General features: G+C 41.4%; 1 protein-coding gene across 6 annotated transcripts in view; it reads left to right on the forward strand.

The window, feature by feature from the left end:
* Positions 1–13,926, forward strand: part of ULK4 (unc-51 like kinase 4) — a 653,086-nt gene that overhangs the window by 438,773 nt on the left and 200,387 nt on the right. For 4 of the 6 annotated variants that reach the window (XM_004754228.3, XM_013057114.2, XM_004754229.3 and 1 more), the window contains one exon: positions 2,784–2,882. The exons of the other annotated variants lie outside the window; for them this stretch is intronic. In XM_004754228.3, the coding sequence (XP_004754285.1) occupies positions 2,784–2,882 (99 nt within the window). Of the gene's footprint in view, positions 1–2,783; positions 2,883–13,926 lie in introns of those variants that run through there. 6 annotated transcript variants of the gene reach the window in all.

Raw genomic sequence — 13,926 nt, forward strand, 5'->3', positions numbered from 1 at the left:
CTTGATCCCAGAACTCTGAGATTGTGACCTGAGCTGAAGGCAGGTGCTTACCTGACTGAGCCACCCAGATGCCCCACCTCCATGTTTAACAAACCTCTCTTGAGTACCTACCTGCATGCACTAGATTCGTGTAGCATTGCTAGATAAAATAGAATTGTGTTTGCCTAGCCTTTTCTTTTTTTTTTTTTTAACACTGTACTCCTTTCGCTCATTTTGAGCAATGCTGTGTTGCCATTTAATATTAAAGGTGGCTCGTAAGTTGACATTCCCAGGTTTTATATGTTTAAGTCTACTAAGTTTATATTTCTACCCAGAGTCCTCCCGGGAAATCCATCCTTAGAAATCCAGCAACTTTCTCTACATAATCACTAGAACCTGCCATTGTCCCCTCAAACATGTCCAAAGCGAACCTCAGGATTTGCCTCCCCAAAACATTCTGCTGCCAGCAAGGCCAGCCACTTTCCTTCTGCTACACATACTAGAAACCTGGGAAAATCCTTAAAACTTTTCTCTTTTTCATATTCCATATCTTTTTTTTTTTTTTTTTTTAAAGATTTTATTTATTTATTTGACAGACAGAGATCACAAGTAGGCAGAGAGGCAGACAGAGAGAGAGGAGGAAGCAGGCTCCCTGCTGAGCAGAGAGCCCGATGCGGTGCTCAATCCCAGGACCCTGGGATCATGACCCGAGCTGAAGGCTGAGGCTTTAACCCACTGAGCCACCCAGGCGCCCCCATACTCCATATCTAATCTGTCCTCAGATAATGTAGATTTTACCTTAAATATCTAGTAAGTCCAACCACTTCTCTCAAACCCTGCTGCTGACTCCCCAGTGCTGTCTACCATCCTCTTGCTTAGACCATAACTGGGTGGGTCCAGAACACTGGATGACTGGGGGTGGGGTCAGTTCCTGTATGGCTGTGATGGGGGCAAGTGAATTGCGGACCAGAGGCAAGAGCAGAGGGCCTGAATGGGGAGGACAATAGCAGTGTCATAGCAGAAAGAGAATCTTTGCTGTGGAAAAGGCCCTTTATGAAATACATACAGTGAGCCACAGATGTGGGTATCAAGAAGTTGCCTTTAGGGAGTATGACATTAGGGACTTGGAGACAGACTGAGCGGAGAGGTGAACTTGGGTCTCTGAAATTGTTGCTCAGCTTCTGTTTTTTCTCCTGCGGGAATCCCTGCTGGGATCCCTCTGTGCACAGAGCTTCCATTGCAGTCCCATATTTTTGTAAGGAGAGGAGTTTCTACTGCATTCCGGTTGTGAACTTCTCTTTCCAGAACCCCTGGCAGCTTTGCAAGGAGGAGGTACCTGAATACTGGTGGGGAGGGTCCTGATGCTTGTTGGTAACAATTAGGAAGGACTGCGTGGATTTAGAGGCTATGGAGGATGCTGGATGTCCTGGTGGGAGAGTCCCACAGCAGGCACTTGCTCTCGTGACTCCATCTGCTTGCTTCCTTGTGTGTGGAAAGGAAGCAGTGGCCTCAAGCCCCCTCTCAGTCAGGAGCTAGTTTGCAGGACTGCCTTATCTTTCCCAGGAGAGAATCCATTTGCTCTAAAGGATAATGTGTTCATGTGGAAAGGCCAGTGTTCTGTCTTGCTCCGTACTTCTGAAGGCAGGATCAACAGCCAAGAGTCAGGAAGGTTCAGACCTGCACAGTTGTTTTCTGGAAGGAAATTCTACCTTTCTGGTAAAATCAGTTGGGAAGGCTGAGGTGGGGGCAGGGTGGGGAGGGGAGAGGAGAGGGAAGTTCTGGGCTATGATTGTGGGGATTCCCCTTAGCCATAGAGAGGTATAAGTTGTTAAAAGGCAGGCGTCTACTTTTTCAGTCAAGCCCCTCTGAGCCAGATAAAGCAGGCCACTTAAATTCTGTCCAGAAGGAACTGGGCCTTCCTGAGAAGGGTTCTGGAGTCCAGGCTGATAACCTGAGGCAGGCATTCTGCAGCCTACTGTGAAGGCAGAGGTTATGACGTGCAAGTAGTTTGGTTTCTTCTGAGTGAAATTAACAGAGAGGAGGTATATGAATGGAATGTGTATATATTGTAGCAAACATGATAGTGCCTTTTTTCAGTATAAAATTATTCACCCCTTATAAGAGAGATTAGACAGTCCCATAAAACTCCTGAGAGCAGACACACTGAAGAGTAGAGCCACACAATTCTTATTTCCTTTTTCCAGGGCAATTTCAGCGCATTCTTCCTAAGCAATGTAGGCCTGTGTCTGAGGCCTCTCTGTGCCCTGGTATGTTGGACAGCTATTCTAAATGTTGTTCAAGCATGCAGATGCAAACAGAGAATGAGAGCATAGCAGAATTACACGATGATGGTATACATCAGGTAATGTGCATCAAAATGCCCATGAGAAGTGAGCATATGTAATTTCGAGTCCGGCTTTGCCACTCATTATCTGTGGGGCTTTTGAAAAACTATTTAACTTCTCTCAACTTCAGTTTTCTCACCCAAAAGATAGGGGTAGCAGCCCCTCATCTCAGCATGGTTGGAAAGATAGAGTCCCCTCCACAGTACATGAACATCAACATTCGTTCAAGGACAGCCTTGGTCTTGCTTTATCTGTGGGCTGTCCAATCTGGCTTCTGTGGCCTGAGCTGGTGGCAGTGGCCCTGTGTGAGCTCTTTGTCCTGTTATAACAAGGCCTCACCTCTCCTCAGGGGGTTGCGGGGGATTACTTCCTAGGCTCCTTTCCTCTCCTGATCTGTCTCCTCTGGCCAAACTGACAAATCTCCGACACACCACTTCCCTTCTTTTCTCTCCCCTCAAGGCGCAGAAGTCTGGCTCAGGAGGGGACACTCAGGCTGCTGAGGACCTGCTGCTGCTCAGCAAACCTCTGACAGACCTCATTAGCCTGCTCATTCCACTGGTAAGGGCCCAACTGTTTGTGCATCTTTCAGAACAGTGCTGAAGTGAAAGTCATTTTCTTTGAATTTCGTGATGCCTTCAATTTCTATGCCAATTTAATTATTTTCAAAGCTGGAACCAAAAGGAATTTCAGAAGATTATTTGGCCTAGAAATACTAAATTTCTACTTTATTTTAAAGCTAGATGGCTTAGCATTCATTTCAATAGGTATTTAAGTCAGAATCTCAAAGCCATCTTAATGGGAGGTAGAAAATTTGAGAAATGAATTCGAAGAAGGAAGGAGAAATCATTATGGAGACCAGTTCTCTCTCCAAAAGATGTTTTAGAGTTGTGCTTGGCATGCAGGACTCCTGAGGAATGCAGAAGCAGGCACGTAGACCTAGATCGTATTCCTCTAAATTTCCACAAAGACAGAAGGAAATAAGTAAAGCTAAATGAAGGCAGGTAAAACCACACAAGGCCACCGAATATATGGAAAGAGCCCAGCAGAAACTTCGAGTTTGGACCAACTCAATTTTACCCAAACTTGAAGAGGACCCAGTGCTTAGACACGTGATTCCTATAGAGCAGCCAGTCAGAGGGTGCGTTGATAAAATTCCATGAAGGCTCCTGAATACCTCTCTAGATTTGAGGATCCAAGGATTGGGGTCCCTGTAACCCTCGCGACCTTAGATCTGGTTCTTCACAGAGACAGACCTTTGGTTCTCAAACTGCTAGGATTTGTCTTTTTCTGCTCTGTGGCTTTGAAAGGAAGGCAAATGCAGTTTGCATGAATAATTCCTTAGACTTAATTATGTTTAGCAAATAAAGGTTTGGTTCAATGGAGTGAGAAAGAAAGAGGGGAAAATCCATCAATCCTGGGTTATATTAAATAATGGCACATGTGGAGTTGAGCAGTCACAAAAAAAAAAGTGTCTGTGGGCTCACAGTGAGGTAAGGGAACACTCCCCAGCCCCAGAGTGGAAGGATAGTTGGTGTAGAATATCTTTTGCATGAAGCTACATGGAAAATAGAATGCTAACTGTTCTAGCTCAGAATAAGGGCTGAACCAGATAACCAGCTCTCATCTTGGGCTAAGGCCAGGAAACAGATGAGGCTCCAGTGAACAGAGGAAAGCCAAACACAAACTAGACTCTCTTCTGTAAGAGACTCAAATGACATCAAATTAAAAAATGTATATACATATGTATATACACACACACAGACATATATATAAATTGATGCAACATATGACACACTGGATAATAATTACATTTATAGAGAAAAAGATTTAAAAAGATAGATGAAGAGGATCTTTCTTAAGAAGGACAGATGCAGAGATGCCTGGGTGGCTCAGTCAGTTGAGTGTCTAACTCTTGGTGTCAGCTTAGGTCATGATCTCAGGGTCCTGGGATCAAGTCCCACTGTTGGGTTCTGTGCTCAGCACAAAGTCTGCTTGTTCCTCTCCCTCCTGCTCTGCTCCTCCCCATGCTCTCTCTTTCTCTCTCTTGAATAAATAAAATCTAAAGAAAAAAAAAAAAGGAAAGGCAGATGGAGAATCCCTAGGTAAAACTTCCAGGACACTCTTTTGCACATCCATCTTATAGACCAGGCTTTCATGTTTGCCACATGCTCAGATTGGCTTTCTTTTAATGGGTAAATTTATTCCATTTGGATTTGTTGTTAAACTTCTCTTTGATCTTAATTTTATTGTTATTTTATATTTTCGTTCTAAATATTTTTAATATTCATATAAGTTTTAATGTACAAAAAACTTTTCAGAACAAAGAGAGGATTCTACAGTGATGAGGAATAAAATTCACATGAGGACCTAATAGCTATGAACCTTTTTGTGTTGAATATTAGATCATAGAACTCTATAAACAAAGAACCAAAAACACCTAGGAGGAAATCCAAAAAACACAGTAGTGTTGAGAGATATAACTCCTCTTTCTCATAGCTTTACAGACCAAGTAGTTAAAAATAATGATGTAGGACAGGGGTTGATAAACTGTGGCCTATGGGCTAACTTTGGCCCACTGCTTTTTTGTGAAGTGTTTTTATTTTTTAATTTCATTATTTTTTAAGAGATTATTTATTTAAGGAGGAGAGAGTACATGCTCTGAGGGGCAGAGGGAGAGGAGGAGAGAGAAAATCTCTAGCGGACTCGCCACTGAGCATGGAGACTATTGCAGGGATCATCCCAGGACCCTGAGATTATGACCTGAGCTGAAATCAGGTGTCAGACGCTCAACCAACAGAGCCACCCAACTGCCCTCTCCCCATCCCCACATTGCCTATTTTTGTAAATAAAGTTTTATTGAATACAGCCACACAGACCACTTGTTTACATATCGTCTATGGCTGTTTTGCTCTTTGGTAGGAGTTGAGGAATTACAACACAGACCTTATAGCTCACAAGTCTATATTCTATTACTGTCTGGCTCTTCACGGAAAAATTTTGCTGACTCCTATATAATGGGTATAAATTTTTTAAAATATTTCATTTATTTGACAGAGAGAGAGAGATCACAAGTAGGGTGAGCAACAGGCAGAGGGAGAGGGAGAAACAGTCTCCCCACCAAGCAGGGAGCCTGATGTGGTGTTCAAGCGCAGGTCCCTGGGATTATGACCTGAGCTGAAGGCAGATGTTTAGCACCTGAGCCACCCAGGTGCCCCCAGGGCATAAATATTTTAATAAGATTGAGCTAAGAGAAATAGGTCCATCTCTGTACCCTAAAAACAGAAACTCTAACTTCAGTTTTCCAGAAACATCTTTAAAAAGTTGGCCATGCATTATGTTAAAAGGATATCAATAAACTCCAGGAAGTTGGAATTACATATACTACATCCTTTAACCACAATATAGTTAAACTGGAAGGAAAAATAAGAGTAGGAGATGTACTTTTAGCAAATACTATCCATGAGTATAATCAAAGAATAAGTTTTCTTTGTGATTATTTCAGTCTGGGTCCAATCAGAAGGGAGAAACCACATGGTGATTTAAATAGGGGAATTTTAATATAAAACATCATTTGCTATGAAAAAAGAGTAAGCATAAGATTTAAAAAGAACTTTTTAAGGTACCCTAAAGCTGCTTGAGAGTACTCAAGTAAGGACAGACTTGATCCGGGCCACCCCTACACTGAGACTGTGGGTCACACCTTATTGGGGAAGGCAGCCCATGGGACAGTAGACAAATTTGCTGGGTAGCCTAGGCTGGAGTGGGTCCACTGTCCCCTGGAAAGCAGGATATAACCCTTTGGGGTGCAGATGACTCCTAGTCAGTGGGCAGGCAACAGAGGAACAGGGCGCCATGGTGGTAGGAAGCCTGAGGTGCCCAGTGTCATGTAGAGAGGACTACCTACAGGAAACAAAGATATGCAAGAGACAGATGAACGGGGGTGGCAGCGTCAGATAGCCAGTGTACATGGGAGGGCTGAAGTGTACAGTGTGCCTTGGGGAGGGCAACAGGAACATAATCACAGGTCAGTATAGGGCTGTAGGTTGCCGAGGCAGCCACACATTCTGGGCTCCTGGTTAAGTTGGATCTCTGCCTCACATTCACACCTCTGAGCAACAGAAACAGCAGGAGAATCTCTTCTTCCTGCACTGTGTCATCTGAGAGACTTTCCCCAGCTCTCTGAGACTCTGAATTCTTGTTGCTAGTAACTTGATCACACTTATGTTCTAGTATATGGCCAGACATCAGCCTAGCGTGCATGAGCTGTGTTGTGTATATACACACCGATCACCAAAGTCACTGGTTTTAAAAATGGCCTGTGACAAGAACATTGCAATATATCTTCTCTGGAAAAGATTAACACATATTTATAGCCATGTATAAAGTGAAGAAAAATAGTAATAAGGCCATTTAGGACTTAAACCAGAGCACATACAGACCAAAGATAAATTTTATAGTGGTCGTTAAAAAATGTAATAGGTTACAGAATGAGGTGTTGGAATTGCTTTCCCATAGGGAGAAATAAACAGACTTTCCGTTTTCATCTGACTTGGATAATTTTGGAGCTATTTCACCCAAAGGCAGGTGGATGAACTTTTAGCTCTTGAGGTTCTTTACAGATTATGGTCCTCCGAAAGAAAATATATTCTTAAGAGAAGAGAAAACCTATCAACCCCTAATTTATGCCCTATATTTTTACTATAGCTGTAGTAGAACCATAGTGGAAGATAGATGTAAGATAGTGATTCTTAGTCTGTTTTGAATGTAAACTGCTTTAAGAATGTGAGGGTTCTAGTCCCTCTTCCCAGAAAAATGTGTAGACTCATTTATATGCTGGGTTCTTGGCACAATTCACAATTTCAGGGGGATCTTTGTTTTTTTAATTTCAATTAGCCAACATATAGTACATCGTTTTTGATGTAGTGTTCAATGATTCATTATATAATACCCAGTGCTCATCACATCACCTGCCCTTCTAAACGCCCATCATCCAGTTACCCCATTCCCCAACCCACCTCCCCTTCCACAACCCTCAGTTTTTTTTCCCCAGAGTCAAGTGTCTATCACGGTTTGTCACCCCTCTGATTTCTTCCCATTTAGTTTCAGGGGGATCTTTGAACCCTCAATTGGAACGTAGTATAAGATCTGGTTAATAAAAGGTATAACCAATTGACCATGTCTCCTAAAAAAAAAAATACAGCAAGGTAAGTGTTTGAATTAAATATTTTATTTAGGAAGAAGAAATGAGCAGCTAGGCTTTATATCCTACATGAGTTTTATAACTAGATAAAGTTGCTATAAGAAATTAGTCTTCAGCCTCCTTCTCCCTCAATTAAAATAAACATTTTCAAACTTGGAAGAGATCATTGTTTTTAAAAATTTTTCTTCATTTGGTCTGAGCTGCTGTATGTAGCCTGTTTTATATGTTTCTTGTTAGCCGTGCCTTCCTTGGCCATTGAGAAGATGGCCCTGTGCAGACTCTGTGCTGTCAGGTCGGGATGGTAGTCCTTACTGAGCCCCAGAAAGTGAGCTCCCTCCTGTGCTAGAGGAGTGGGGACCTGAGCCTTCTCCCAAACAACTAATGATTCTGCCAGGAGCAACATTTAGGCCTGTATCAACATGATCCGTACCAGTTCATGTTTCTGATGCCACCGTGCAGTGTAAAAAATTGTGCCCCACTAAGTATAGGGGGAAAAGTTCCTTTTTTTTTTTTCTACTTTCTAATTTCTTAGTAGATTTTTCTCTTTACATAGTAATGAACTTGGACATGTCTGTTCTTTCTCTTTGTAGTTAGCAGCCTGAAATCTGGTGATGGTTTATGGTGATTATGGTCAATGGTGATGGAGGCCAGAGGTACTGAGTAGTCTGTTTGCAGGTCAAACCCAAGAGGTTGGGCATCTTGCTAGTTCTTACTAAGAAGCTGCTCTAAGAAGTTACTGCCCGATTTAATAGGGATATCCCTCTTTCTAGCTAACCACTGTCCGTCTGGCTGCTCGCCATTTCCACCGGATACACCATAAACACCTCAAACACAACAGGATTAAAACAAACCCATAATCACCTTTTTAAAATTGTTTCTCTTCTTGTGTCCTGTGTCAGAGAAGGAAATTCACCCGCTCAGTTGCCCAGCCAAGAATGCAGGCATCCTCTTGGCCTCTTTTCCTTTGCCATCCTGCCCTATTCCGTCAAGTCACTAAAACGCAACAGACTGTCTTCCTCTTCACTCCCATGCACAGTATCATAAAGCCCACCACCATCTTGTGCTTGAAGGGTCCCAGTGGCCTTCTCCATGAGATTTCTGAGGCTCTTGCCCTGAAAGCAGCACGCTTTAGAGAAAGCAGCATGCTTTCTCTAAAATGCAAGACTCATCTTGTCACTCATTGACTTAAAACACATCAATGATCCCCCACTATTCATGGGTAAATTCTAACTTCTTAACAGACTTACAGAACCATGTGTTTGTTGTCTGCATCTCTTGGCTCTCTCTGCCCTACTCTTGTGTTCTGTACCCCAAGTTTTTTCAGTTCTTTAAATGTACTTTGGGCGCCTGGGTGGCTCAGTGGGTTAAGCCGCTGCCTTCGGCTCAGGTCATGATTTCAGGGTTCTGGGATCGAGTCCCGCATCGGGCTCTCTGCTCAGCAGGGAGCCTGCTTCCTCCTCTCTCTCTCTCTCTCTCTCTGCCTGCCTCTCTGCCTACTTGTAATCTCTGTCTGTCAAATAAAAAAAAAATAAAATAAATAAAAAAAAATAAATGTATTTTGATTTCCCTTGCCTCTGTCTAGAACGTGTTCTTCCTCCCTCTGCTTGAGTGTTCCTCAGCTTTTAGCTCTTTGGTTAGATGTCCCTTCTTTTCAGCTTTACTTTGGGGTCTGGTGCAGCAGAGGGATTTGATTAATATTTGTGTAGGAAAGCAAGCTAATTGCTAACAAATGCAGTATATTTTCTGCCTTTCCTTAGAATAACCAAGAATAGACTACATCTGGTAGGACATAGATTCAAGTACAAATTTATCCAAGGAGTTTCTCTGTACCCTTGCTCTCCTGCCCTGCTTAAGCCAGCACATTCTAGCAGGTGGTAATGACATGGCTCACTCGCTTGCTTTAAAATTACGTCATTTGAATTTCTTTCTAGAAGTTGACCTCTTCTTGGCAGGAGTTCTCCTGACCTTCATTGGGCAGCCTATATTCCTGAAATAACCCATACTCTGCCTTAGATTGTCAGGAAAGGACACAAAAGGGCAGGTAACATTGCCCAAGGACTTCTGTTTTGGGAAAATTGCTGTACTTGTAGTAACTGCAAAATATAAAAACTCAGCCCTAGAATCCCCACAGCAGTGGTGAGCATAAAAGCCTCTGAGCCATCAAAATAGAAACTACAGCATCATCACCTTTTCTAACAGTAGACCCCCCTCCACCCTATAATTCTGACGTTCAGTGTTTGAACTCAGGTAGCCTTGGGAAAGACTCCCAAAACTGCAGGTGTGTTTTCTGCCATTACTTCTTACATCTTTATCTTAAGGTGGTTGCAATATAGTGGCATGTGTTTTTTAAAATTATTTATTTATTTATTTTAGAGAGAGACCGGGGGAGGATTAGAGGGAAAGCGAGACACAGAGAGAGAAAGAATCCTCAAGCAGACTCCCTCTGAGCCTAGAGCCCAGCTCGAGGCTCGATCCTAGGACCCGAGATCATGATCTGAGCCAATATCAAGAGTTGGTTGCTTAACCTAGTGAGCTACCCATGCACTCCATGATAAATTTTTTAATAGTATTTGGTTGTTGTTCAGAGCTGCTAGTTCTAATCTGAATAGGAACAAATTCCCTTACACGGTAGAGTGTGACTGGTGTCAGAAAGCAACCCCTCTAGAAAATTGTTCTTACCCATCAATGACCGGAATGCCCATACTTTATTGCCCTCTTTACAAGCCTTCTTTTAAATAGTAATGCTTTAACATGAAAGTGTGTCACTCATTTTACAAAACAACACCAGGGCAGCAGGAGAGGTCATGAGGAGGTGGGAGTTTGAGGGACAATGAACTGAATATGGAAATGTGAAACATGGGTCATGCCAAAATCAAAGTCTAGTTAGTAAAGATTTTTGGGGTGGATTTTATTCTCTGTTCCCAGTACATTTACCTTGACTTAAAAAAAAAGGTTAATAATTAATGGTTGAATCTTTTATGTGCATCATTGAAGAAAATGAATGTTTGTAATTGGACTCTTATAAACAGCTCTAAAAGTTATTAGAACCAGCTAAAAACACATCAGAATTATGACGTTGGTTTTTTTTAAATTTTTTAAATTTTTTATTTTTTATATAAACATATATTTTTATCCCCAGGGGTACAGGTCTGTGAATCGCCAGGTTTACACACTTCACAGCACTCACCAAAGCACATATCCTCCCCAATGTCCATAACCCTCCCCCCTTCTCCCAACCAACCTCCCCCCAGCAACCCTCAGTTTGTTTTGTGAGATTAAGAGTCACTTATGGTTTGTCTCCCTCCCAATCCCATCTTGTTTCATTGATTCTTCTCCTACCCACTTAAACCCCTATGTTGCATCACCACTTCCTCATATCAGGGAGATCATATGATAGTTGTCTTTCTCTGCTTGACTTACTTCGCTAATCATGATACGCTCTAGTTCCATCCATGTTGTCGCAAATGGCAAGATTTTGTTTCTTTTGATGGCTGCATAGTATTCCATTGTGTATATATACCACATCTTCTTGATCCATTCATCTGTTGATGGACATCTAGGTTCTTTCCATACTTTGGCTATTGTGGACATTGCTGCTATAAACATTCGGGTGCACGTGCCCCTTTGGATCACTACGTTAGTATCTTTAGGGTAAATACCCAATAGTGCAATTGCTGGATCATAGGGCAGTTCTATTTTCAACATTTTGAGGAACCTCCATGCTGTTTTCCAGAGTGGTTGCACCAACTTGCATTCCCACCAACAGTGTAGGAGGGTTCCCTTTTCTCTGCATCCTCGCCAGCATCTGTATTTCCTGACTTGTTGATTTTAGCCATTCTGACTGGTGTGAGGTGATATCTCATTGTGGTTTTGATTTGTATTTCCATGAAAAATGTGTCTGTTGGCCATCTGGATGTCTTCTTTGCAGAAATGTATGTTCATGTCCTCTGCCCATTTCTTGATTGGATTATTTGTTCTTTGGATGTTGAGTTTGCTAAGTTCTTTATAGATTTTGGACACTAGTCCTTTATCTGATATATCATTTGCAAATATCTTCTCCCATTCTGTCAGTTGTCTTTTGATTTTGTTAACTGTTTCCTTTGCTGTGCAAAAGCTTTTGATCCTGATGAAATCCCAATATTCATTTTTGCCCTTGCTTCCCTTGCCTTTGGCGATGTTCCTAGGAAGATGTTGCTGTAGCTGAGGTTGAAGAGGTTGCTGTCTGTGTTCTCCTCAAGGATTCTGATGGATTCCTTTCTCACATTGTGGTCTTTCATCCATTTTGAGTCTATTTTTGTGTGTGGTGTAAGGAAATGGTCCAATTTCATTTTTCTGCATGTGGCTGTCCAATTTTCCCAACACCATTTATTAAAGAGGTTGTCTTTTTTCCATTGGACATTCTTTCCTGCTTTGTTGAAGATTAGTTGACCATAGAGTTGAGGGTCTATTTCTGGGCTCTCTATTCTGTTCCATTGATCTCTGTGTCTGTTTTTGTGCCAGTACCATGCTGTTTTGATGATGACAACTTTGTAATAGAGCTTGAAGTCTGGAATTGGCTTTCTTTTTCAATATCCCTTTGGCTATTCGAGGTCTTTTTGGGTTCCATATAAATTTTAGAATTATTTGTTCCATTTCTTTGAAAAAGATGGATGGTACTTTGATAGGAATCGCATTAAATGTTTAGATTGCTTTAGGTAGCATAGACATTTTCACAATATTTATTCTTCCCATCCAGGAGCATGGAACATTTTTCCATTTCTTTGTGTCTTCCTCAATTTCTTTCATGAGTACTTTATAGTTTTCTGAGTATAGATTCTGTGCCTCTTTGGTTAGGTTTATTCCTAGGTATCTTATGGTTTTGGGTGAAATTGTAAATGGGATGGACTCCTTAATTTCTCTTTCTTCTGTCTTGTTGTTGGTGTAGAGAAATGCAACTGATTTCTGTGCATTGATTTTATATCCTGACACTTTACTGAATTCCTGTACAAGTTCTAGCAGTTTTGGAGTGGAGTCTTTTGGGTTTTCCATATACAGTATCATATCATCTGCAAAAAGTGATAATTTGACTTCTTCTTTGCCGATTTGGATGCCTTTAATTTCCTTTTGTTGTCTGATAGCTGAGGCTAAGACTTCTAGTACTATGTTGAATAGCAGTGGTGATAATGGACATCCCTGCCGTGTTCCTGACCTTAGCGGAAAAGCTTTCAGTTTTTCTCCATTGAGAATGATATTTGCGGTGGGTTTGTCATAGATGGCTTTGATGATATTGAGGTATGTGCCCTCTATCCCTACACTTTGAAGAGTTTTGATCAGGAAGGGATGCTGTACTTTGTCAAATGCTTTTTCAGCATCTTTTGAGAGTATCCTATGGTTCTTGTTCTTTCTTTTATTGATGTGTTGTATCACATTGACTGATTTGCGGATGTTGAACCCACCTTGCAGCCCTGGAATAAATCCCACTTGGTCGTGGTGAATAATCCTTTTTAATGAACTGTTGAATCCTATTGGCTAGTATTTTGGTGAGAATGTTCACATTTGTGTTCATCAAGGATATTGGTCTATAGCTCTCTTTTTTGATGCAATCTTTGTCTGGTTTTGGGATCAAGGTGATGCTGGCCTCATAAAATGAGTTTGGAAGTTTTCCTTCCATTTCTATTTTTTGGAACAGTTTCAGGAGAATAGGAATTAGTTCTTCTTTCAATGTTTGGTAGAATTCCCCCGGGAAGCCATAGGCCCTGGGCTATTGTTTGTTTGGAGATTTTTAATGACTGTTTCAATCTCCTTACTGGTTATGGGTCTGTTCAGGCTTTCTATTTCTTCCTGGTTCAGTTGTGGTAGTTTATATGTTTCTAGGAATGCATCCATTTCTTCCAGATTGTCAAATTTGTTGGTGTAGAGTGGCTCATAGTATGTTCATATAATAGTTTGTATTTCTTTGGTGTTAGTTGTGATCTCTCCTCTTTCATTCATGATTTTATTTATTTGGGTCCTTTCTCTTTTCTTTTTATTAAGTCTGGCCAGGGGTTTATCAATTTTATTAATTCTCTCAAAGAATCAGCTCCTATTTTCGTTGATTTGTTCTATTGTTTTTTTGGTTTCTATTTCATTGTTTTCTGCTCTGATCTTTATGATTTCTCTTCTCCTGCTGGGCTTAGGGTTTCTTTCTTGTTCTTTCTCCAGCTCCTTTAGGTGTAGGGTTAGATTGTGTACCTGAGACCTTTCTTGTTTCTTGAGAAAGGCTTGTACCACTATATATTTTCCTCTCAGGACTGCCTTTGTTGTATCCCACAGATTTTGAACCGTTGTGTTTTCATTACCATTTGTTTCCATGATTTTTTTCAATTCTTCTTTAATTTCCCGGTTGACCCATTCATTCTTTAGAAAGGTGCTGTTTAGTCTCCA

Source organism: Mustela putorius, unplaced genomic scaffold, assembly GCF_011764305.1.
Source record: "Mustela putorius furo isolate JIRA1106 unplaced genomic scaffold, ASM1176430v1.1 tig00003834_pilon_pilon_pilon, whole genome shotgun sequence".
NCBI lineage: Eukaryota > Metazoa > Chordata > Mammalia > Carnivora > Mustelidae > Mustela > Mustela putorius.